The sequence below is a fragment of the Montipora foliosa genome, chromosome 6, assembly GCF_036669935.1.
Source record: "Montipora foliosa isolate CH-2021 chromosome 6, ASM3666993v2, whole genome shotgun sequence".
In the NCBI taxonomy this organism is placed as follows: Eukaryota; Metazoa; Cnidaria; class Anthozoa; order Scleractinia; family Acroporidae; genus Montipora; species Montipora foliosa.
Window position 1 is genome coordinate 27,934,388 of NC_090874.1, and position 26,514 is coordinate 27,960,901.

The following is a 26,514-nucleotide window of genomic DNA, read 5'->3' on the forward strand; positions in this document are numbered from 1 at the left end:
ATGTTCGCTATGAGAGTGGAAGTCCATCATCGTGAGGAAGAGTTATGTGAAAATATCTCCCACAATCTGAATATCTTCGTGGCCTGTTTCACTACCTGCTGGGCGCGCTTGTGTCTCTATGAAGCTCTAGAACTGTTGAACGAACGGGTGTTGTATTTTTATACAGACAGTGTGATTTTCGTGCAGTCTCCTGGAGAAGTGGAACCAGTGCTGGGCGATTATTTGGCGATTTTACAGATGAATTAACCAACGGAGATTTCAGTTTTGCTCGGGGGGACAGAGGTACGAGGATTTTCATTGACCGTCGAAGGGATGATACAACTCAATTATCAAATGTTGCGTGAAAACACCTTTAATGAATTGCAAAAGCCTTTAGATTCACCGCGAAAAACCCGAAAGAATATCAACTATGGACCAAAGAAGCCAACAAAGAAACACGTTGGTATTCAATAAACGCGTTCTGGACCCACGAACAGCGATCACCTATCCATATGGATATCAAGGACTTGACTCTGAAGATGAAGATCTTATTGTCACAATGGTCGAACTATTGGATGAAGATGATGAATAAAAAACGCTCTAATTATGTAGTCTCTTTAGGAATTCAAAAGCAACATTTTCAAATGCGCTAACAGTTTTTAAAAATGATTCTCATTGAATTGAATATGGCTATCACAAGGCTCTCTTAATTTTTTTCACTGAAAAAATAACACACTCTTTGATTTCACAGACTTATGCTCTAACCGATTGAGCTATGGGCGGCAACTTAAACCGGCTTTGTAAACAAATGGAGTGTAGAATGAATCAGCCTCACGATTATCTATTTTTCAAAAGGAACATTTCAAATGTGCTAACAGTTTTTTACAGTGCCACTACGATGAAAATTTTGCATGTCCTTTTTTCTCTAGATTTATATAGATAGATAGATAGAGTTTATTTAAAAATCGCATTGCAGCCACAAAAGCTGAATTAAGTATTTTTTTACAAGTCTTAAAAACAATTGGAAAAATTAAGAACTATTTACATGAATTTTGTACAATATAATAATGTAACCTAGATCTTGAATATATAATTTTCTATATTAGAAACTAGATGAATCTTAAATATATAATAAATGGATATTAAATATTAAAATAAAAATTTGATAAAAAACCCAAGTCTGAATTCATTGATGGTGACAGTCATAAAAAATATCGTTTGAAACCAATCTAATTATTACATTTGCGAGCCATGGCAAAGATGAACGTGTTTTTTGTTCAATTTGTTTTCAAATGTGGGATGGCAAAAGGGCAATGGTTTCTCAGATTATATTTGGGCTCGTTCCTAGGAGGCAGCAAGGTATTTAATTTGTGACCAGTATCAGAGCAAATCTGGTCGAATAACTTACTGCCCAAAAGACTGTGGTGTTCGGTAATAGGCGTTATGCCCAACAAGCTGCAAGCGCTTGTGTAGCCCGTGCGGGGCAAAATTATCGAAAACTCCCTTTTCTCGATACGCACGAGCTCATTCTTCAAGTACTGTGGCAGGGCGTTATAGAAAACGGGCACAGCATAGTCTACCCCGGAACGAACACAAGGTTTATGAAAAAGAACTAGTGGTCAACTAGAACTGGTGGTCAACTAGAAAGCCTTCGCTACTTTGACCACCAGACACATTTTATAACCTGTACTGTAATTATTTTGTCTTGTAACCATGTGTTGTGACTATACTTTTCTTTCTATGTTAATGTTATGTAAATAGTGTGAAATAAATGAACCATGAACTAGATCTGAGGGGGGCACTCGCGCTCTTTTAAGTTGAGCCAGGAGATACAACTTCTTACTAGCCTTCTTAATGATCTCATTTACATGCGCATTCCATGTGAGATTGTCACTGATAGTTAACCTTAACAATTTGGCGTTCTTAACAACCTCGAGCTCTTTGCCGTCAATAGTTATGGCGTCAAAGCACTCGGGATCGCGAGCAAAAGAAATACGCATCTCTTTGCACTCGTCAGGATTAAGGACAACTCTGTTTGCACGAGACCACTCGATAATCTGATTGGTCATGCCCTGAGCGTTACTAAAATTTCCCTTCTCGATTTGCTCCGGGCCCGTAGTGTCGTCCACAAATTTCCATAAATATGGAGAATTTGTGTCCAAATCGTTGATAAAAAGAATAAACAACCACGGGCCCAATTTGGTACCCTGTGGTACCCCGGAGGGAACTGGGCCCCACTCAGAGTAGCAACCCTTTGCTAACTTGATTCGCTGGGATCTATCTGAGAGGAAATCGATAATCCAGTTAAGAACACTACGGGGCATGACTAACCCTTCTAATTTATCAATCAAAATACGGTGGTCAATAAAATCAAAAGCTTTTCGATAATCAAATAACATAGTTCTTACCGTTGCACCATTCCCATCTGTCCCTAGAGGCCAAGCATGCATCATGGTAATAAGAGCCATGGAGGTGGAGGACTTTGGAATCGCCCCATACTGACTTCCACCTATGACGTCGAGAACAGCTGGTTTGACAAAGTCCTCCACCACGAACTCCTCAGCCACCTTAGAAACACAAGGTGTCAGTGACACCAGTTCAAGCACGGGTTTTTTCTTTGGAATGGGAGGAACAGCCATTTTCAAGATGGTTGGCAGACGCTGCTCGAGATATGACGCATTGAGGATTTGCGCAATGGGGGAGGCCAGGATATCCGTATACTCCTTAAGTAGCCAGTTCAGCACATTTTCAGGGCCGGACGCCTTCCACGCATGGAGTTTAGATTGCACCTTCAGCACGCGTTCCTCAGTAACACTTAAGAACTCGGGTTCATCCTCAAGGGCTCAAGAAAGGCGGCGTTGATGGCGTTAGCCTGCTCTGGCTTGGAGAGGTCAGAGACCTGGTCCCCACCCTTCGTCTTTGCGCAGCTAAGCCGCTTCACCTCGTCCCACCACCTCCTGGGGTTCTCTCCCTTCAGCTGTTCTACTTTCGATTCGTAATACCGGCCTCGGCACGTTTTCCACTCCCTGTTAACGACATTTCTGAAGTGTGTAAAAAGGACTGAGTCAGGGCCATGAGTGTTAAAGGCCTATTGTCTCTTGAGGATGAGTGACTTCAATCTCCGAGTAATGTAGGTAGGGGGGGGGGGGGGGGTCAGCTGTACAGACGCGGTACTCCTTCTCTGGCATTAGGATGTCTAGACCAGTACAGACTACCTCCGAAAAATGTATTCCACATCTCCTCGCAACTTGTCAGGGTGGCGAAAAGTAACTGCCAGTCAAAGAGATTTAGATACCTCCCCACTGCAGCCACAGGAGACGATTGGGTCGAATATGCAGCCACAGACCCTCGTGTTCATCGCAACAATTCATATCTTTTAGATGTTTATATCTGTACTCTCTTTCTCTGATATAAGCACATACACCGCCATGCATCCGTTCCTGTCGATCGTGACCCACCACTGTGAAACCGGGGATGTCAACAACTCCGTCAGCAATATTCTCTTTCAGATTTTGAAAATAGACGCACTAAATAGTTATCATGCCAATTTTTATCTCAAAATTCCCACGGAAAGTATGATTATTGTAACGTCGTTTTCGCTGTCCGCCATTACTCGAACGGCAAATGACCGTGAGCAAGGAAAAGGTTGGGTCTAGCTGGATCCCCTGGGGTCTGACGTCATATGCGCAACGCTCAAAATAAACGCGGCTAATTTCCCATGCCGTCTATGAGATGTGAGAGATCGCCGAGTTGCTTTTTGCTGATATTATATACATTACTCCTTGATCGCCTTGTTCGCTTTGTCAAACGCCCACGAAACGATGTGCGTATGACGTCACGAGCCAAGTCTTGCGTGAAGACCGCTTACAAAATATCGCAGGCTTCTCCAATGCCGTCTGAGTAATGGCGGACAGATTTTTAGTGGTTTTTGGCTGGCTATTTCCCGACTTATCTCGCTTCTATCGTTCCAAATTTAAATGCATTGTATTATTTTGAACATATTGACTTAATTGACGTTGAAAAAATTCGAAAAGAAAACCAAAAGTGTTCGTCGTGGTGGCACTTTAAAAATTATTCTCATTGAAAAATGGCTATCACAAGGCTCTCTTAATTTGTTTTACTGAAAATAAAGTTAAATAATCCACCCGGTCGGATTTGAACCAACAACCTTCAGATTTCAGTCCTACGCTCTAACCGATCGAGCTAGAGAGGCAACTTAGTTAAAATTGTGCGATACGTTCCGTGTTGTTCATAACGCTATCTTTCAACAGGGAAGCTATAAGAGACAATCATAGATTTCTTTTTTTTTTTCAAGTTTTATTGAAAAAACAAAGGGACCAACTAGTCACTAGGACCGTCGACACATTCCCGCTTGTACATAAGATTATCAAAAAGAAACAACATTGCCTTTTTTTTCACAAGTTGAGTTTGCGCTTAGCTTGCATGGCAAACGGCTGATGGCGGCAATCATCTTGTCATCGGCTTTCCATTTGTCACGCAAATTCTTAGCTCTGGCATACTCAATATCGTGCTGCTTGGCAATCTTATCCAATCGATTGATACCTGGGTCCCCGCGCGTTAATCGTTTCTTCAAATGCGTTCCAGGCCCCATGTATTGATATCCCGGCCAATGAAATTCAATCCCGGTCTTCCCCAACCATTTTTGAATGTCTAATCCTTCTCCGCGTTGTGGGCGTTTGCGCCGAAGCGATCTACGTGCTGGGGCTTTTCGTTTCTTAGTAGTCCTTCCCATCAAGTTTGCGTCGGGTTCTATGTCCCTGGTCAAATGCTTTCCACCCCGATAAAAATTTCAAACGTTGTACTTCTGTAGCCGCTTTCTTACGCTGGTGGCGTTTGAGTTTATTCACAATAATCTCAGCTTTTTCTATGGATTTACTCCCTGGAGATGATCCAGAGACTTCAGCAAAAGGGAGGGGCGCTTCTCTTTGTTCCACCAATGACAATGAAGGCACATGTAAACGCACGCGTTTGGGCTTGGGCGGTTTGATTGATCAACAAGTCGCGTCGCTTTTCTAAGGAAGTTTTGCGGTGGGCCAGGGTTTTTGAGGACGCCATGCTCGCACTGTGGTTTGCGATAAGGGTACTCTCCCTTTCAAAGAATTCAAAATGACTTTGCGGACTGCATTGATTTGATCAGCGTTGGCGTGACGTAAAAGATCTTGACGCTGTAAATGACGCGCTTTTTTAGCCGGCTGTCGTAGGAACGTAAGTTGTCTACGTAAACAGGGAGGCGGTGCCGCGGGCATGACGTGATTCGATAGGTACAAATACGTGCGGGTACCCTTGCGAAGGTAATAGGTTGGTCCACAGACGGCAGTCATCTGAAGAGGCTGGGTGTAAGTCAAACATTAAATAGCCAAAGGGGTGTTCCGTGGCACGACGAATTTTGCATAACACCTTTGATCGCGGTCGGAAACGCCTGACACACCAAAGCTCGTAACCCTGTGCAATCCCGAGGATCCTTGAAACAAATTATGTAATGCGTATTGCACGACACGGTCGTGGCGTAAGGGCCCGGCGGAAACAGATCTTGACACAAATACAATACAGTGATGTTCCGATGGTGGGAATGTTTTGTAAATAGGTCCAACGCACGCTTATCTCTTCCCCCCTCATCCATCAAATCATCCAACACTAGCACCCCGCCACCTTGTGGTGCAAACCAAGCGTCCAATTCCTCTAAACTAGGAATGCCTTCGTGAAAATGTATACCATCCTCTTTTTGCATCATTTTAAACATGGGCTGCCACGCTCCGTAACAATAGTGTTTGGTAGGGGGTGGTGGGCCCATGAAATGAGAAGCATGTTTCAATAATTCCCGCATGAAGGTGGTCTTACCACAGCCCGAAGGACCGGTCACTTAAAGACTGCAGGGGGTTCGAAAAAAAAAGGCTTCTCTCTCCGGTCGTGGTTGAGTCATAGTCCTATCTGATCCTCTCCCCAACGTTTCACCGTCTTTCATCCAAAGCCTTTTTGATCCCGTACCCTGCCACGGCACTCACACCCCCTAAGGCGGCTGCTTTACCAAGGGCAGTCAATGCAGGAAGGGCTAACAAGAGTAATGGAAAAATACCTCCCTTCTGGTGTTTGGTTCGCCGCCTCTTTCGAGTCAACCGTGTTTTATGGCGAGGAGCGCGTTTTCAACGTGTTCGTGTTGCAGGCATGATGTCAAATGATATGGGTATGTAAAGTGGGGTCTTTTTAAAAAGAACAATGACAACGACACGGTTTTTTATATTTATTTTTATTATTAGCAATTTATTTCAATTATACATAGCTTCGCGCCTAGAACAACACGCCTGACTATTTTCTACACCGTCCACAATATCCGTTTGAAATGATGGGGGTAGCTGTATTAGAATGCGATGGCCTGCTCGGTGATCGTTGGCTACTAAATCATGTAAAGAAAAATCATCCATGAATTCATGCATGCTCTTGCCTCGATACCGTGCTTGCAAAAACAATAAAGCGTAATGCCCGCAAGCGCGACTGTTAAAACTTTGTAAGTTCGCTTGTTGCGGTGGATGACGGGAATATAGCGCCCGATCCATTCCAAGACATGAGGTACTCCGTACGTATCCATAGGAAGCCCATAACTGTCGAGGATCTCGCAGGTATCTCCCGAAATCCACAAACCCAACCAATGAAGTCCAGGTTGTCCTTTAGGGTCTGTGTTGACAATCATAGCCCAATGCGTTTGTCTCCCAGCGGTTTGGCGGAGTGGTGGTAATTGATCTTCAGGGTACACACTCCAAAACACGCGTCTCAATACAGGGTCGCGTTTTGCCAATGCTGTTGACTGTCGGTCGCTCAAGGGTACTAGTTCCATCGATGCTTTTTGTAGCAGTGCTTGATGATACTGTTACACGGGTAATGCAAGTGGTTGCATTTAATATATAAAGGTCTGAATTTTAAACGTCGTAATTCACCACGCCCGTGCCACTGATATCCATCACGTTTTCAAACTCGCCCCAGACCACCACTGTCAGATTTTGACCAGGATGAGCCCCAAAATTGATCTCCAGGGTGACATCGCCTTGCTGTTGTGGGTTTCGCAAGGGGCTATGCGCATCTCCTCCTGCGACATTATTAAACAGGTAAAGCGGGGAATTTTTTTTTGTGGCCCCAATCCCCTGGTTTCAGCATACTTTGTTGGTGTTTACCCACAGCACAGCTGGATTGCAGGAAGCGATGGCACCCCCACAAATCTTTCTTGTTATCATTCTGATTGAGTTCCAAGGTTTCGTACGGATATTCCTCACCGCATATGATTTGAGGAATGCAGGTCACCCCAAACTTTTGGAAGGCAAATGGGTAATGATCTAAATTTCCATTGTAGGCGTGACTGTCCAGTAATCCCACCATTAGACAGTCGGGTACGCGGCCCTCAAACAGATCTCTTTTCTTAAACATGGTACTCTCTTTCCGTCAAAGGTGAATGTCCGGACATCCATGTACACGGTAGGATACCGAGGCCTCATGCCTTTGTTATGCCTTCGTTTAGTCAGTGCAGCGTAAGTGGTAGGGTTTAAGGTCAGCCTACTTAGATAAAATTTGGCTTGGGTTGGGTACTTTTTGTCCGTCATCCTTGTACCAAAACAAAATAACTCGGGACTGTTCAAGGGGATTCGCAACTTAATTTCAATACCAGGAACTAATACATGACCAGCCGCACCCATCCGTTCCCCAAAAACTTGAAAGTTAACACTTTCAAGGGATTCCTCTCTCCAGTAGCAAACACACCAGCGTCAAGGGGGCCGTCATCATTCACGGCATTGGTGGACTGCAGGGAAGCATTCACATTGAAATAATTCACCCAACCTTGTGGGGCCAGCAATGTTTCACCTTCACTGGGCGTGTAATTCAGCAAGGTTTCACCAAAGGCTCGGTAGGCATACATGCCCATCTGTTTGGTCATCAACATACCATTCAATCGAATGTCAAATTGCTGGATCATGGTGTGCGCCACATTATTGACCGGGTAAACGTACTTGGTGTAATCGTCTCCCGATTGATTTGCTTCAGCTGTCGTGACTTGCCGGTCCGCATACAAAACAGCATTGTTAGCACCAGTTGGTAGTCTCATGTGAAAGGTTAAATAACTTTGATTGAAATCGACAAAATCTTCCAATTCGAAAATAGTGAATTCCAAGGGGGTAATACTGCTATTGTTGAGCGGGGAGTAAACCACCCATCGAGACCCTTGAATAGTCACATCGTGCGCTGGCAAAGCCCAGAAAGCCCAGAAAGCCCAGAAGTCGTCTGGGTTTTGTCTGTGTCGTCCACTGACGGAACAGTTCGTAGTCCAAGGTTGGTGGTGGTGGTGATACATGATTGGAAATCCACCCACAACGCTGTCCCCACCCCCCCCCCCCCCCCATAGCCGTGCGTGTCTAGGAATGGATCGGACTACCAATCACGGCATGATGGAGTCATTTTCCCTGTTGGTGGTCGAGTAGGTCTGAGATCATTTGGAAGGGGGAACGGCTTGATATATGGGCCCATTGACGGTGTGGGGAAGGCCACCGATTTAACCATAGCAAGAACACAATCACACGCCCTACATTGATAGGAGACAAACTGACTCATAGGTCTTGTAGGACAATACCCTCTCAGGGCCATTGCTCGATAGTGTCTAAGAGCTCTGTAGGGCAACAAGCACGCAAGGAGCTCACCTCGCGGGTCCATCCCCAGCAGTGCGAAGTATCGCACAACAACACACACAGAGATCACATTGTATCATTTGAAACGAACAAGCTTTATTCAAGCCATTTCAACATCTCTTTCAGTTTGGCTAGTGTAGGCGAGCAATGAGTTTGCTGTGCTCCTCTTTTTTCATTCCTTCTTCTTGCAGGTGCATCGATCGCTCACATTCATCCGCTAACTTTCGAGGTGTGATGCGTTTCCGTTTTGTAGCAGGGGTGCTTGGCTTTTGGGGCACTTTGATCTTCCGTTTCAAATTTTGGGGGTTTCCATTCACTTCGGCCGCAGACTCTTTCCTTGTTTGCTTGACTTCACCGATACTTATCTTTGGCAGAATCATCACTTTTCCAACAGGTTCTAGGATGGTTTTCTTCATCGTTTCTTTCCTCTCTGCATTCAACGGCTCTGATAGGTCCGTGTGGTTTAATGGTGCGCCGTGAGGTTCTTGTTTCTCTGCACAAAGGTCTGTGTGAGAGGTTTCTTTGTGAATAGACATGATGGAACGTACTCTTGATGGAGGTGTTTGTGCTCTGCACATGAAATGGTGTATGACTGTCAGGAAATGAAGTTGTCTCTTTTATAGAGCTTTTTCTTGACGCTTGACGCCAAATCCTTTCTTGCTTTTTGATTGGTCCACATCACACACCCAAAACATCCCACACATGATTGGTTGTTTGACAGACCTTTGATTTGATGCTATTCTTAGCACGTTTGGCTGTTTTTTGCATCGTAGACCTTACTGATTGACTGGCTTTTCTTTTCAACCCGCTGACTCCTGCACGCAAAACCGTGCCTGCTGTCGCATCAAGCGCTTTACCTTGTGCCAAATTCTGCAACCCTTCTGCTACAGCAGGAGCCCGGATCTCCAAAAGAGTTTTCCATAATCCATCTCCCACTTGTGGGGGTGTGTATCGAGTGAGACTTCCTCCTCGCATGTTAACCGTTTCGTACTAAAGGTGATTCCCTCAGGTCTGCTCCATTTATCTTGGATGAAATGCAGGGTACCCAAGGTACAATTAGATTGGTTGTTAGGAAATGCAACCAAGGAACCATTTGTTTCAGCTACGTCGACTTGCAATGTTTCATAGGTGTTTTGGCGCACTGGATGAAATTATTTGTGTTTGGGTTCGAAATACACCACACCTCTTCCTTGTCTCTCGTACCAGACTTCGCGCACTAAATCCGTCTTCATTTCTTCCACGATCGTGCTCTGTGCTACATTACAGTACACATGCAAGGTGCGAGAATGCTCCCCAACCATCATTCGAAAGGCGTGGTCCAGGATGGTGAAACGCCAATTACAACTCATGCATAATCGAAATGGTCGATGTTTCTTGTTCAAACGCACCCGTGTCCCTTTTACCAAAAGCATCTGCTTGTTCTTTTTCTTATCTAGAAATCGTTTGTCGTATAGACGGTGTCATACTTGGGCCTCATTGACGTCCGTTACGTCTTTTGGAGCTATGCCAATGCTCCGATGCATGGTAGCGTTGTATCCCTGCAGGATACTCTGTAAGACCTGTAAGCATGCCCGAGTGTTCTTGGCTGTCAAGTACCGGCACAGTTTCTCTTTCAAGGTGCGATTGAACCGTTCTGCTAGGGCGGCTTTAGCGTCCTCGTGCGTGCTAAAATGATGAATACCGTTGGTTTTCATCTAAGTCTGGAACGTGCGATTGTAAAATTCTTTGCCCGCATCCGTCTGCAAGTTTTGCGGTGTGCGCCCGGCTCGTGTCAAGATGTTTTGCATGGCCTGTCTGACCGCTACCCCTGTCTTGTTCTTCAAGGGTTCGACGCAAGCATATTTGGACAACACATCCACTACCGTTAAGGCGTACCAGTCCCTTTGTTCCAACGTGCTAACCCTTGCAATTCAATCAAATCGGCGACCCATTGTTCATCGATGTTAAACACTAAGGTAGGTAAAGTAGGGAAATGTTTTTGGCGGGGACGGTGTAACGTGCAGCTTGAGACCCCTTGCAGTAGGTTTTGGGCCTCTCGTCTTTTTAACCCATGTGGCAAAAGCTTGGACCCCGCCCAAACTACCAAGCTCCCCGGGGAACTCGTACGTTAAGGGTGACGGTTTCATGACACTAACGACTTCACAGTTTTACATAAACATTTTATTTATCTTGTAAAATGAAACGCACAGTTTTGCATCCCCCAAAATTACAATTCGATGGTTTCCAGAAAAGAATCTCTTCGGGCGTGCCTTCCACATAGGCTTCATTTTTCTCTTCCATGCACAGTTCACACAACACCAACTCTAACACATCACTCAACCGCGAGGGCCACAGGATCACTTCACGACATTTGGCCTCGTACAATGCTTGGTAACTCTGATTTAAACGCTTCAGACCGTTCAGTTCTCGTCTCATTTCCAAAACGCGATTATCTATCTCCTTTATATCCTCCTCTCCTTCTATGCGTTTTTGAGCCATTTCTTCTTCCTGTTTGATGGTGGCCCATCGTGTGGTATGCTTGATGATAGGCGTTTCGAGATGGAGGCGACGCTTTTCCAGGTTCCGCACTGTTTGGTGTTGACCTTGCATATCATTGTCTTTCATGCAATCATCCACAGATTTCAATTTCTTGACTTTTTCTCACAATGCCTGTTCAATGTCAAAGGCTTGATGATGCCTTATTTGCCTTGTCCTACGGGCTTCCTCTACACTGAATGTGTCATTCATGGTCTGCTTCTATCCCTGTCGCTATGAACTGTCGTTTTGGTGAAACGGTGAGTTCTTTTTATACATTGATCTGGACATTGATTGGTTGAGTGAAACCATCCAATGACACGCTTCGAGCAATCAATCTTTCTTTCATCTTCTCAATGTTGTATTTCTCCTTTAACCGTCTTTGCACCCATCGATCATTAAAGGGTACCATATGGTGTTGTTCTACAGGGGGAAACATCATCATACACTTTTCATGCCAAGGTTTTAAAATATCATTTTTGTTGACCGATAATATGGTTGCTTTTAGACACGCATCAGATTCTTCTGCTCTATTAACCTTTGAATAATGCTCCCAAGCTTGATTTTCATAGCTTTTCCAGAACGCTTCGACTATGTCCTTACGCATTGGAAAGCGACATTTCCTTCTTTGGAGATGGCGCTCGTGTAACTGCTGCTTTTGAACTCGAGCCATTCTTTGAAACTCAGAGCAACGCGAGGTAACTTCGTCTTCATCCACCGGGTTTGTGCTAGGAATTCTTTCGAGACAGTCTCGTGTCTTTTTTCTCTTTTTAAAAAGAGCTCTTGACACCTCACTGTAGAAATAAACGTTTCTCATCCTCAGGTGATATGAAAAAACAGTGAGCAAGAACGACGCTTTTCAAACATTTGTCCCTCAAGGTATGATGGACCGGTGACATCATTAGGAACCAATCACAGGAAGGTATATTTTGCTTTTCATTGGAACTCTATTTCCCCCAACGATTCGAAAACATGTTCTGCAAACTGCGCCACGGGTCTGTATGAGCTTCCATGTTTTGCGTGCCGATAATGGCGCATGGGTTCGAGGCAGGCTTCAAACCTGTCCTCAACACGATCATACTTGAACCAGCGATTATGTGTCATCGAGTACAGATACAAGGGTTTGTGCATCAGGCGTGCCATCTCTACGCCCCACCCTGTCCCACCATCCACATACTCTAATCCTTGACTTTTTTGTGCAAATTTCCCAAAAGCGTACACAGTATCAGCTTTCTTTATTTCAATAGTTGCGCCGAAATAACCCGGTGACTTTACAAGATGATGATGGATATGTACGCTGTAACCGTTTATTGGCAGCTCGACGGGCGTGATCCGCTTCTGTGTCCAAGGAGTTACACCTGATCATGTTTATGCGCGGTACATCAAGAGCCAAATCCCCCGGATGAGACACTCCTGAGACATGAACAAGTTTGGGATCATGACCACCACAGAGACGCCATCCTTTCCCATTCACTCGGGTGATAGGGTGGTCGCAAGAGAGAATGCACATAACACGCATCCCACATTGCCACGCCCATCGTATGGCCCAGCCATCGGTGCCTTTAGCGCCTCCAGTGATGAGGGTGATCTCGTTCGGTTTCGACATTCGCTCACTCTCACTCTCAACGACAACTACATCAATCAAATGGTTGTACTCTCTTTTTATTACAACATTGAACCAATTAAAAACTATTTTACAATATTGAGCACAGTTCATGCGGTCTTTGAAAAACATCCGTCAGATAGGCGCTGGGCCATGCGAGAAGCCATTTGAAAGGCGGATTGCGCTTAGGATGTGTTCTCGAACGATCTTCCCCTCTGCTTGTATGGGTGATGTCGAGATGGCACTACGTTCTGTTTCTTCTTTGGTTGGTAAGCCACCAGGCGTGGTTTAAAGTTTGGGTATCGAGGATGTTGCGGTGGCGGATTCAGTTTGTCTAAGGTGAAGACTAGGATCTTATGGTTCCAGGGAGCGTTCAACCATTGGAAGTAGGGGCATGTGCGGCTCCGACAGCTGAAATACATGCGGCCAGGGTTCTTCTCAGATTTGCTCTGTTTCAGAGTGGAAGGTCTATCGCAGTAACACAGCATCTTTGGCCATTCGGAATGCATTTTGTCGATGTAATCACAAGCTGATGGTGCCTTTGTTTCTCCATGGCTTTTAAGTACTGGTGTACTTCCTGTTGGCTTGGAATGAAGGCAAAGGGCTACTCAGGACATTTCACGTAATTAAAACTGTTGGCTGATGTTCGGTGCTCCAACAAACAACCATGAAAAGGGCATGTCGTATCAACGTCTGCTGACAGGTCATCAGGGATCTGCCCCATGAGTTCTTCAATAGTAGTGGGCTCATTGGGCTCCCACCCTTCCCCTTCTCCGTAGGTCTGCTCCACGACTTGCATAGCGGGTGTGGCTGGGATGGGAGATAGGGGTGGCAATTCCTTTATCTCCTCCATGGTCATAGCGTTGTTTCCTCCGCATGTTTGTGTGACTTCTGGCTTCTTGTTGGTGGGTGGTTTGGATGGTCGAGTGGGTTTTCGAATCGGTACGACTTGTTCTTTCTTCTCAGACATGATAAAGTCTCCTGAAAAAGTGAGCTAGAGGGACGCTTTTATAACCACAATACGTTTGTCCCTCAAGTTATGAAGGGCCAGTGACATCATTAAGAACCAATCATAGAATGACCTATTTGCGTTTTGATTGGCTCTCGATGAGTTAATGGTTGTTTCTGATTGGTTTCCGATGAGGTCATCTGGTGTGGTTGTGATTGGTTTCTTTTCCTTAGTCTTGTCTTTCCTTTGCTGCCATCTCTTATTCACAGTTCAACTCCAGAGCGGGACAGAGCTCTCTCTCTCTTTCTCCAACCAGGCTAGTCACATATCTATGCACACACAGTACTATTTTATGCGCACCTTAGGAAATTATATTTTAGTGTTATGTTCCTTTCTTTGTCATTCTCATCGATGAAAAAACCCTCGTATTCGTACATGACTGGCATCTCATTAACCTAACCCTAATTTATGCGATGACCTGGGATGCAAGTTTTGTTTCACGTGTTAGGGTTACAGCTGCATTGCGTCATTCCCCAATTTATGCACGCCCCCTTCTTTTGCCTTTTGATTGATGACGTCATGATGACTACCTGTCAAATCTGGTCTGAATGATCCGATAAAAGCCCCTATGGGGAGCAGTCAATTAAGTATGTATGTATATGTGTATGTATGTATGTATGTATGTATGTATGTATGTATGTAAATAACTCTAAGAATAGCATATTCCACAGTAATATGCACCCAATTGTCAAAATAAAAGAATTATAATTCTCTGTGATAAAATTTTGGAAAGTTCGTATTTATCAAGACAAACAGTAAGGAAAATCTATTGTGCAACTACCATGTACATTATTGAATCTGAAAAGTTGTGTTGAATGCTATGACTTCTGCAGGTAATTCTGTTACATTAAATATGTTTGTCTGGATAAGCTTGATAAAGCAGTGTAAAGTTCATTTCTTACATTAATAATAATAATTACAGGGAAGTAAGTAATTTCCTGTCATAATTATATGTACATGTAATAACACATAGTGACATATATAACTGCACATTCATTACCAACATTTGATCCATACACTCTAAAACATCACCTTGACAGTCGTTTTACTAGGATTTATAGGATTTATTACGTTTTTCGCTGTTAGCTTCGTTCCCTGTCAACTTATATTCCCCCAAGCTCTTCGAGAGTGCTCAAGTGTACTACGGAGATAAATTTGACATGTATTTCAACTCATACACGGTTGATTTCAATCTAATTTCGCTAAGGAACGTGTCACGATTCGGCGGCCATTTTGTCACGTCACCTCACAAGAAGTTTCAGAAGTCAAGAGTGGCGTACTATTCAAATTGTGCGGCTTCCTTCAACCCGGTTGCTCTTTCTGTGGCTAGAGGTGGAGACTTTCATCCTCATCCAGGACCTAACGGACAATGTAATTCTGCCAAGTTCTATATACCGAAGGGTTTGAAGGCGATGGTAAAAGTTGCTCATCTGAATGTTCGCTCCTTGAAATCAAGAGAACAATTCTGCCTCGTTAAAGACACGATCCTGAATAACAGTTTCGATATCTTCACCATCTCCGATACTTGGCTCGATTTATCTATACCTGATGCGTGTGTTGAGATCTCTGGTTATCAGCTCTTCAGACAAGATCGCGGACCACACAAATATGGAGGCGGCTTGTGCATTTATGCTAAGTCCAACCTTAAAGTCACTTTAATGGAGGACTTATCATTTGCTTATGAGGATGGCTTTCGACAACTATGACTGAAAAGTACAGTGTAGAAGCTACAAGTCATTTTTGATCTGTAACACCTACCGACCTCCAAATACACCAGCCAGCTGCTTTGAATCGCTTGCAAAAAGTCTTACTAATGCATTACTCCTGGATCTGGATATTATTGTGCTTGGTGATCTAAATTGCAACCTGTTGACTTCCAACCCTGAGGCTAACTCACTGCGAGATATCATTTCAACTTTCAACCTAAATCAACTGATCGAGAAGCCAACAAGAGTGACTGAAACCTCAAAATCTCTTATTGATGTGATCATGTCTACAAATAAGAATATTGTTAGCCACTCTGACGTGCTCGCCTCTTCAATAAGCGATCATCATCTTGTCTACCTAGCTTTGACGCTGAAGACCCCTCGACTCAAGCCCTCATATGTTACTATCAGGAGTTACGTTGGCTATAATGTTGAGCGATTCTGCGAGGATTTGGCATTTGTACCCTTCCACATGATATCCATATTTGATGATTTTGATGATCAAGTGGGCACATGCCTTGTTCACAGATATCTTGGATGTTTATGCCCCAATAAAGAGAGTTAATATCAAGGCCAGACCAAATCCATTTGTTACGACTGAAATTCGCCAATTAATGAAGACCCGAGATCAATGGCACAAAAGTGCTATCAAGTCAAATGACCGCCTTCACTGGAATGCATATCGATTTTTTAGACAGGAAGTCAAGCGTGAGCTCAGATTTGCAGAAAAAGCTCATGTATGATCCGAACTACTGAAGTGTAGAGGAAATACCAATGCGATATGGAAGATCATAAATAACTGCCTGCCAAGGAAAAAACATCCTCGCCCTAATGTACCCGATAACCCGGTTGCTTTGGCAAATAAATTTAACGAATATTTCACGTCTGTGGGATGTGTCACTGCCCAGAAAGCTAGTGACCTTGCTACTGAACATAACTTTGATATTAATCCTATAACTACAGTGCCAATACCTGATGAATGTCCTGAAATATTTCAATTTCATGCTGTATCAGATAAGGATGTTGAATCTGTTATTAGGGGCTTCGCCTCCAACAAAGCACCTGGCTATGATAAAGTGTCTGTTCGAGTACTCAAAGATAGTCTGCCAGCAATTCTTCCGGCGATAACAACCATTATGAACAATTCCTTAAACACTAAAACCTTTGCAAGGTCATAGAAAATTGCTGAGGTAACTCCAGTCCTAAAGTCAGGTGATTATGAAGAACCATGCAATCATAGACCTATCTCTCTTTTGCCTGTGTTATCAAAGGTGTCTGAGCGCCTGGCTCCTAGACAGTTTGTTGATTTCTTATCTGCAAACAAGAAAGTAACTAAAACCCAGAGTGGTAACCGTAAGCTCCATTCCACGGAAACAGCCCTTCTCTGTGTTACCGATGACTTTTTGAGAGCAATGGACGATAAAAAGGTCTCTGTTATTGTGCTACTTGACTTGTCAAACGCCTTTGATAGTATCCGTCATGACATCTTATTACAGAAACTCCAGGAACTTGGTATCTCCTCTCCAAGCCTGGACTGGTTTCATAGTTATCTCACTGATCACTACCAAAGAGTACGGATCCACGACTCAGTCTCCGATCCACTTCCACTAAAATATGGAGTTCCCCAGGGAACTATTTATGTGAATGACCTGCTGTCTGTTCCTGAACACTGCAAATCGGCCTGCTATGTTGATGATAGTAAACTTTATTTATCATTTCCTTCTTCCAACATAAATACTGCCATTGCCGATCTGAATGAGGACCTCAATAATATCTGCAGCTGTCTCAATGCTTGGAAAAGAAATCACTTCTGTTACTGTTGCCAAGGATCTTGGTATCTACATTGACCAGTCACTAACCTATAATGTCTCATATTACCAAAACCGCTTCCAACTGTCTACACAAACTGATCCAAATAAACAGAATCAAGCGCCTATTAGATAAGAAGACATTGATTTTACTTATGAACTGTTTTATTTTTAGCAAACTCTTGTACTGTTCAACGGTTTGGTCGAACACTAGTTGTTCCAATATTAAGAAACTCCAATTGGTTCAGAATTTTGCTGCTCGTATTGTATTGGGACTCCGAAAGTTCGATCATATTTCACAAGGCATCAGATCTCTTAATTGGCTGCCTGTCTGCGATAGACTCTATCTAAATTATGCAATAATGATTTTTAAATGTATTCACAATCTCGTCCCTGATTATCTGGCAGAAAAATTTACATTTCGCTCAAAATAATATTAGAAATACAAGACAGAGCAACCATTTGAACATTTTGAGATGCAGATTGATCTTTTTCATACCGTGGAGCCAAACTATGGAATAACCTAAGTAATGATCTGTAAAGGCCTTCAAATCGAAACTGACCAAACAATTACTTTTAACTTAATTTCAGCTATTTAGGAAAACACATAATTTAGATTTGTATTAATTAATTGCTTATTTATTCTTATTTATATATCAATTATTGTTGTTTGTATTTTTTATTTAACTTGTAACTGAAAAACCCTCTTTAGGGAGTTGCAATAAAGTATGTATGTATGTATGTATGTATGTATCAATGGGATGTGAACCAGGGTTTTCCTAGGTTATATCCCTGCAAAGGTTGAACTTACCAGCAATATGCCACGCGGTGGACCAGACTTTTAACAAGAAATTAGTCAACAAGAAACTGTTTCAAAAAACAAAAATAGTGTTTCGTCTCGAGGAATGGTAAGGGTAGGATAAAAGATAAAATACTGTAGTAGTGTGGGTCACTTGGTTTGACATATTTATTTCGCTTCGTCTACTGAAACTCTCGAGAATAAAGATATAAATGTGAACGCAAACTCTCTGAACAGTGAGATGCCTGTCAGGCAATATTAAGAGATACACAATACATCGAACCATAAAGTCTACAAATACCTATTTTACGGTCAAATACTTAACCCTGCATAACATTTCAAATTCCGTTTTCCGTGAATCTTCTATTATATGTTACATATGAACCGTGGCAATTACTAACTTACAATCACTGGTCCCTCGTTAACCCAATTTATTACAATGACTTGTGTACATTATTAATAAACGCAAAAAGGATAACTTGGGAATTTTTAACAATATATTGCTTTAATCTAACCCAAAATCATTCAGATATTCAAAACGTCCTATGCATGATCCATTTCCATCGCTTTGTGTTTGTCAGCATTATGATTTGCAATACTACAGGTCTACGTGTTCACAAGTTTGTTTTTGTATCTCGTAGATGTTTAGATTGCCAATTACAAACTCTGTTTTGATTGGCCACTCTATAGCCGTGTTCGCACTTAACGTTGATTGTGATCAACTGACGTATATATCAGGCTATCACACTTCATTCAATTTTATTCAATTATGGTTCTGTTCACATCTGCGAAAATTCAAATACAATACGCAGGGTAACCTCGTAGTGTGAGACAAAATGGCGCCGTATCGCTTGGCTGCCACGATTATCACCACCATCATGTGCTTGAGGCGAGAAGAGAACCAAGGATAGCTTTCGAGAATAGAAGAAGACAAATCCAAACCTTCGCTCCATAAGGCGATGAGAAGTTTCGTCTGCTCATACCACCACGTGCTCGCCATTCTGTTCAATTACGCATTGTAATTACTTCAAACAACCCCTTTGAGGTTGTTTGAAGTATTTATGATCCAGTTATAACCAGGGACTGCAATTAGTTGATGTGAACCCATTTCATATTAATTCGATTATAATTCGATCATAATCGAGGCCTAACGTGAACACGGCTTATAACTAACTGTGTAAATAGTTCACCCTGAATTCAAAATAAATACGTTTCGTTTCTGCGGAAACGAAACAACAACATTCTTTTATAAATCGTACCGGGTATTCCTGATTTCTGTATTAAATGTAACTTACATTTTGCATTTACCTGTTCATCCACGCTTTTGAAAAAGTGTTACATACCACGTGCTTAGATTTAAACGTATACCTGAGGTAGCTCCTATACTTGTGTTTACGAGCAAGTGATCTCCTAGTAATACGATAAAATGTGGATGACCTCGGTACATTGTTAACCAGCTACGGAGTTCCCGGTTTCAAGACCCGTTCTGACCACTCAGAGAATTTGTTCCTGATAGTCCCTAGTTCAACTTCTCGAAAGCAATTGTAAATTGCCAACTGGTTTGCCTCCGGCCAGTTGGAATTCTTAACAGTTGTTGTTGTGTTTTGTCGTTTCGTTGATTGTGTTTCATTGACCCTAAAAAGCCCCCATGGGGAGTGGTTAGTTAAATATGTATTGTATTTCCTCCTTTTTCTGCTTTTATAAAATAGACATCTCATCTTTTTCTCTGTAATTCTGTCAGTTCTCAGTCACGTCTATGTCGATGCACACGCAAATCACAACTAAGGTATATCGAGACCTGAATTTGTCCTTGAGAATCTAAATAAGTGTATCGCACTAGCCTTTCAAACTATATCACAATTATTTCTAAAAGAGCTGATCACAGTCTCCACTGATGATATCAAATCTTGTAAAACTAGAACAGAACTATATACACAAGATGGCAATGAACACGATCGCTAATATGGCCAGTTGAACAAAGTATATAAGCTATACCATTACAAAGAAGCAAACTGTTTAACAATAAAAAACAAACAAAAACGCAACAAACCAAAAACTTATCTTCGTAGTCAATGGTACACTGAACGGGAGGCTTATGGTTCGCGGTAAAAATGGTGCTACTTTTGTGACAAGCGTGAGGCTATTTGTTCACCGTGCCAATGTTTTTATTTGTCTTCAGAAGATTCCAAAATGGCGTCTATTTTGTTTGTCGAGTTCTTTTCTTTGTCGCTATCATCTTCAGAGTAGTTCTCAATAAAGTACCTGCTGCTTATTCAGGAATTAGTATTTTGAGTTGTATCGCTTTCAATAGTTGCGTCCATTTCAGTTACATTTGAGTGCAATTCCATTTCATTCAGTTCGCGGAAAGACCCGTTCGAAGCTGACGCCCGACATCTTTTAGTGTGGGTCTACTGGGAAAAGTGTATGCCTTTCTTTGTATGTGTTTTAAGCGTCCCAAGAAGAAATCGATTAAGCCAACGCTACTTTGATCTTCAGTAATCCAAACAGCGCCTCACAGAGCTCTCCGTTAGCTGGACTACGTGGTTTGCTTTTAATAACCAATGAAAACAGCGCCACATGCTTTCTCTTGTGCATTGCCCAATCAAACACCACCACGTGTTTTCTATTGTGCATTTTGCTGCACAGGAAAAAAAATTAAATGTAACATGTTTTATAACTCGGTGCCCTTACGGTTCCGAGTAAAAAAATAAACAAAGTGCAGAGCAAGAACCGCGCTCGGCCCATGGCTGCGCGGTTAATAATTCAATGAAAACAAATGCCGCGTTTTCTACACATTTACTGATTTACTTGGAATAATTTGGAAAGGGAAGGTTGCTCACAGCCGGTTTATAGAACAAGTTAAACCTTTGGATACAATAAATGGATGTTCCAGATGGCTTTATCGGCATTTTCTTCCTTTTAACATTTTTTCATGCATTTGTTGTCCACGCGTTTTTATAGGTCTTATAGATTCACACACTCTTTAAAGCTGATGAAATAGTTACGTTTACAGATGCAGCTCTTGAAAAACTTTTAAAATTGCTCATTAAGTGTAAAACAAAGAAACGTCCTTTTTTGGAATTTGGGTCTACATTTCAATTGTACTGTTATGTTTCTCCACCAAGACTGGCTCCAAGTGACCTTATCTTTTGCCAACGAGAACATGGGTCGACCGCTGAAAAAATAACAAAGAAACTGTTTGTAAACTATTTTAGATACTTATTACTTGGTAGGTGGGATGAAACACGGGATATCAAAAATGAGTTTTAATGCTGTTTGTTGCCGCAGTCCCCGGGCAAAAACGGAAACAAACTCAAATTCAGCCTGTGACATATGTTTTGCTTTATAGGGGAATGTATAAAGTTCTAAGTTACAAAATTTTCTTCACTCACCTGAGGGATCAAAGCCAAGAAAAATCATCAATTCTGCCGCCTCATTTTCCTGCCATGCTGACCAGTTTTCATTGGAAACAAAGCTTATCTTTTCCTGCAAACAAATTTTACCGACTCAAAGTAAGACGCAAACAGCGGTGAAAACATTATAAATAAGCGTATATTGTTGAAATTTTTTACTTAACTTTTCCTATGCTTCGACATGTATCTTCAGAAGTGACCGTTAACTACAGTTTGGGGGAAAACGATGATGATTACCGGACGATGATCATTTCGATAATGGCAACACAATTTATCTCGTCAGTATGTTTCGAACAACAGAATGAAGGTATAATTACCCCTGAAGATTGAAAGTTAACACATTTGGAAGGACGTCTAAGGGGGATAGTACGTTTTATAGACCCTTTTGCAGGTAGTGATAACACGGTACAAAAACTGCCACAATGGAGAGCAAATTGCGCACTGGGACACCTAAAACAACGACAATTTAATTTAAGTTGCTTTGTTTAAGATGTTTCAGTGCGCAATTTGCTCTTCAGTGTGACGGTTTTTGTACCATGTGATCGCTAGCTGCAAAAGGTCTATTACTTGATGAGGGACACTCAAGAAATGTACAAAGATGTTTTAAACTGATAGCAAGTGAGTATATAACCACCACTTTTAGTGATAATAACCAGTCGAAGATCTTATCATGTTTTTCATTGCCGTAACAACATCTAACGGGACAGTTTTTTAGTGTCAAATTTCAAACTTGCATTCGGCAATTCATACATTCAATTTAGCCATTCAAACCTTCAAGTCAACGATTCAAACATTCAATTCGGCTATTCAATTCAATTGGGCATAAGGTTAGCTTTAATGGATGTTTAGGATTCTTCTGTATTGGTAAAACAATGACCTGTGACTTGTGAAGCGAAGCGAATATTTGAAGTGCGGAATTGAATGTTTGAATTGCCCAATTGAATATCTGAATTGTCCAATTGAATGTTTGAATTGTCGAATTGAAAGTTTGAATTGCCAAATTGAATATTGGAATTGTCGAATTGAAAGTTTGAATGGCATGTTTGAAGTTTGACACTAAAAACGTGCCATAAGTTTGCAGGCAGTGAAAACGAAAACCGCCAAAGTGGACCAGAATCAATTAATCGTTGGCCCTGTAAAACAATACTCTTAATAATTATTCATGGCCTGTGGGATACCACTAAAAAAAACCATACATTGTTGTATACTACTATCGTGTATTACTATGTATATAATAAGCTAAATATTGCACGAATTTTTGTTCGTTCTCATCTACTGTAAAGGCTTGGCCAAACGCTCGCAACATTTCAACGCACCAGCTTGCAAATACGACCCGAAGACTAGGGTTGAACCCGAGTTATGAGGAGTGGGAGGCGCTATTGATGTTCGCTAAACTACGATGACTCTCCTAGATCCCATAGAGACCATGTTGCCGTGCATCTGTCAAGTAATACATTACATAAGACGTCAAATGTGGTCACTTACTTGTATCTTTTCTGCTTTCAGGACATATCTTTGATTTTCAACATTTTCACAGCAAAGAGTTAGCAAACAGGCAGCAGTCGATCGTCTCTAGCAAGAAACACATGAAAAGTTGAACAACCAACTAATCCCTATTTTTTTCTGGCGATAGGGACAAAGTTGTGGAGAGACGGTGAGGAATAAAGATCTATCGAGGATCGGCATTTGAACATGTCTATGTTAAATGAAGGCAAGCTGCGGATACATCCTGGGCTGAAATTTGCTAAGTAAACGACGTGTAAATGATGCTATCGTTAAGTGTATCTTTCTATTCTTCTCAGTTTTAGTTCATGTGTAACTGCCTGCAAGGTCAATATCCGTATGAATGTTTTTAATTAAAAGTGCAACTGTTACAATTATATAAATTTATAGTTTCTAAAGAAACTATGGTTCTGCGTCGGTGGGCTAAGCTAACTGGCAAACCCGAACACAGAATAGCCTATAAACAGTTCCATAACGCTACTTTTAAACGCATTTGTGAAACGCACGAGAAATATGTTAACGAGATAATGGGTGGTCTCCAACCAGCAGAACCTGGCAATTCCATTGGCAGAGGTGTCCAGAGGGCGTGGTCATATAAAAAAACCCCTCCGTGCTGAATCGAATGGTATTCCAAATCTGTTTTGGAATAACCGAGTTTGCGTCTCTGACCGTGCCAAAGCTGAGGCCCTGCGTCCACAGTGAGAAAGTGTCTTTACACGTGAGGACTTATGTTCTACGCACGCGTCGTGCTCCGACCCAAATGTGTTGTCGGGTGTCCCACAGGTTACCGTTCTTGGACCAGTCCTGTTCCTTCTGTATTTAAATTACCCGCCTACGGCCATATCTTCCGAAGTTAGGTTGCTCCCAGACGATACAGTTTTATTCCGACAAATATGTTTCCCTTTCGATCACCACCGCTTAGAGCGTATCTCCACCAACTGGAGCAGTGGGCTGCTAAGTGGCAAATGAGATTCGCAGCCATTAAATGTTTTGTTCTCTCTGTGACCCTGCGTACTAACTCATCTCATTTCAGCTACCGGTTGAGTGGTTCTGGCCTCGAAGAGGTCAAGTATTACAAGTATTTAGGCGTTTATATCACGAACTCTCTCGGTTGGTGTCTGCAATGCGAGGAAGTTAAAACAAAGGCAAATAAAATTTTGTGTGTTCTCCAGCGGAACCTTTCATGTTGCGACAGGGTGATCAATTCGCGAGCCTATGCTAGCCTAGTCCGTCCAATTGCGGAGTACGCAAGCGTTGCTTGGTCACCACACACGCCAAAGATATTTCTGCTATTGAGTCTATCCAACGGAGAGCTGCCCGCTTTGTCTTTATCAACTACTCCCGCAATAGTAGCGTCTCTGCTATGCTAGCAGACCTGAACTGGCAATCGCTTGAGGAACGCCGTATCATCAATGATTTGAAGATGTTTTATAAGATCAATTTCAATGTTGTGAACATCTCTTTCCCGGCCGAAAAAAACCTAGGTTTTCTGGGGACTAGGAGATCGCACGATTAAATTTATGCCCCTGTCATCTTCAGTAAATGTATATAAATATTCGTTCTGCCCTAGAACAATCTCGGTCTGGAACGGTCTTGCTTTTTCAGTGATACATGCGTCATCTTTCAACCATTTCAAAGCTAGTATTGTGCTTTATTAATGTTGCTTTGTTACCTTTCTGTTGTTAATAGCTGCTTGTGTAATTTCCTAATCTACTTAACAGTATATCTAGTTCAATGTATATTGTAGTTCTTCAGCTAGCTGTTGACCAGCCATTGCCAGATTAGTGTACTAATGGCAATTATGACAATTAAAGTTAAAGTTAAAGTAAAGTTAAAAGATTGGCTGACTGCAGACCGCGGACCGCTTAATATAATAACATGACAATTTGCGGACTATCCTTACACCACAGGAACACCGCAAGCCGCAAAAATCTCGAACAAAAATTCATCTTTCATCCAGGTACGCTCTATCCTCGCGGAATCAATGAACGACTCTAATTCTATTAATTTATTCACAATTCATGTCACCATATTTCCACCAATGGCAAAGCTCCTCCACACCCTCATAAAGACCAACAACACCCACAATTCCTCTATTCGCTATGACGAAGGGCTAACGCTCGAAACGTCACGTCCGGCTTTCTAAATCATTCAACTTGTTTGATAAAACCAAATTTCCATCTTACAATTATATGTTCACTCGTGATGGTTGCTATGTTCAACCATGACTATAAGATTTCCCGCCACGTACACCAAAAGAAACATCAAATGGACTGTCATCCTGTCAAAGTCGTTGGACAGAAAATTATTACCACAAGCAACTCTCTTTGTAGGCTTGGCTGTCCATCAAGGATCCGAATTCTGGAAACCCCAAAGGTTTACAGATCCTTTATGAAATGAATCACGCGTTCAAAACCCGTTGAAGTCCTGAATTTTTCAGGCTTCTCTACGCTTTTGCTAAAAAACTGCTTTCATAACTGCGAGGATCATAGCTTCACTCGATTTTTTCTCTTTGTTAGGTAAGAGTACCGTTCCTCGGGGTTTTGGTACCGATGCATTGGATAAGGAATTATACGTTTCTACATATTTTTGGCCACTTCTAATTGGTGGTTTGCAGTGGTTCAGTTTTCGTATCTGGTGGATCATGATTATATTTTTCAATAATTATGGTAGGGTTTCGCAGTGTTTTGTAATATGTGGCGTGTTACAGTTTGTTAAGGAGACAGATTTCGTATCCGCAAACTGAATGGCGTACCTCTAATAAACTTCTTCACACTGAAGTTTCTTGCGAGTTTAGTCAGAATTTCGTTTGTTCGTTTGTTCGTTCATTCGTTCGTTCGTCCCTTGGTTGATTTATCATGATTCAATCAGTGTATTCTCACCAGAGCAGACAACTCAGGTTCAGTGGTACCTGAAATCTCAATAAGGTTGTCGATAATCCCGTATAGTCTAAAAAAAAATGTGAAAAGAAACTGAAGATTGTTATAAGTAGTACAGGTTATGCAGAACTTTTACAAACAATAAACCTTGTGGAAACCATGTACCTTTCATATAAGCACCGCAACGCTAAAACAGATTATGTTTGATGCTGCGTTTCAAATATCGTCCACACTAAAACACCGATGAAACCAGAAATTCTAACAGCAAACAAAAAGCAACTTAATTTGTATTTTATTCACAGTTACTTTTTATTGAAAGTAGGGCAAGTAACGGCTTTCCAACCTACCACTACTTAGTAGGACAGGGAGGCCATGTTTTCATTACTGTAGTTTTTTATTTTGCCGGTAAAATCCGTTATCAGGTTGAATCCGTTTTAACTTTCAATTCAAGGTTGTCGGGAAGGTTGCGCGCATCACTTCACTTCAAACCTAATTACATTATTTTAATTATTGGCTGAACTATTTGCGAAATACTATGCTCTTGTGCCCACTCTCCCCCCCCCCCCCCCCCCCCTCTCCCCCATATTCAATGTTGGAAGAAAAGTCACCATTTTGTT

General features: G+C 42.1%; 1 protein-coding gene across 1 annotated transcript in view; it reads right to left on the bottom strand.

Annotated features, from left to right (window-relative positions):
* Window positions 1-13,384: 13,384 nt before the first annotated feature.
* The window catches only part of LOC138005321 (armadillo-like helical domain-containing protein 2), a 21,663-nt gene continuing 8,533 nt past the window's right edge, over window positions 13,385-26,514 (bottom strand). Inside the window, exons 6-9 of the mRNA XM_068851568.1 lie at window positions 25,901-25,967; window positions 23,001-23,087; window positions 21,495-21,588; window positions 13,385-13,761 (exon numbers count right to left, since the gene is read on the bottom strand). Of these exons, the coding sequence (XP_068707669.1) occupies window positions 13,385-13,761; window positions 21,495-21,588; window positions 23,001-23,087; window positions 25,901-25,967 (625 nt within the window). The remainder of the gene's footprint in view (window positions 13,762-21,494; window positions 21,589-23,000; window positions 23,088-25,900; window positions 25,968-26,514) is intronic.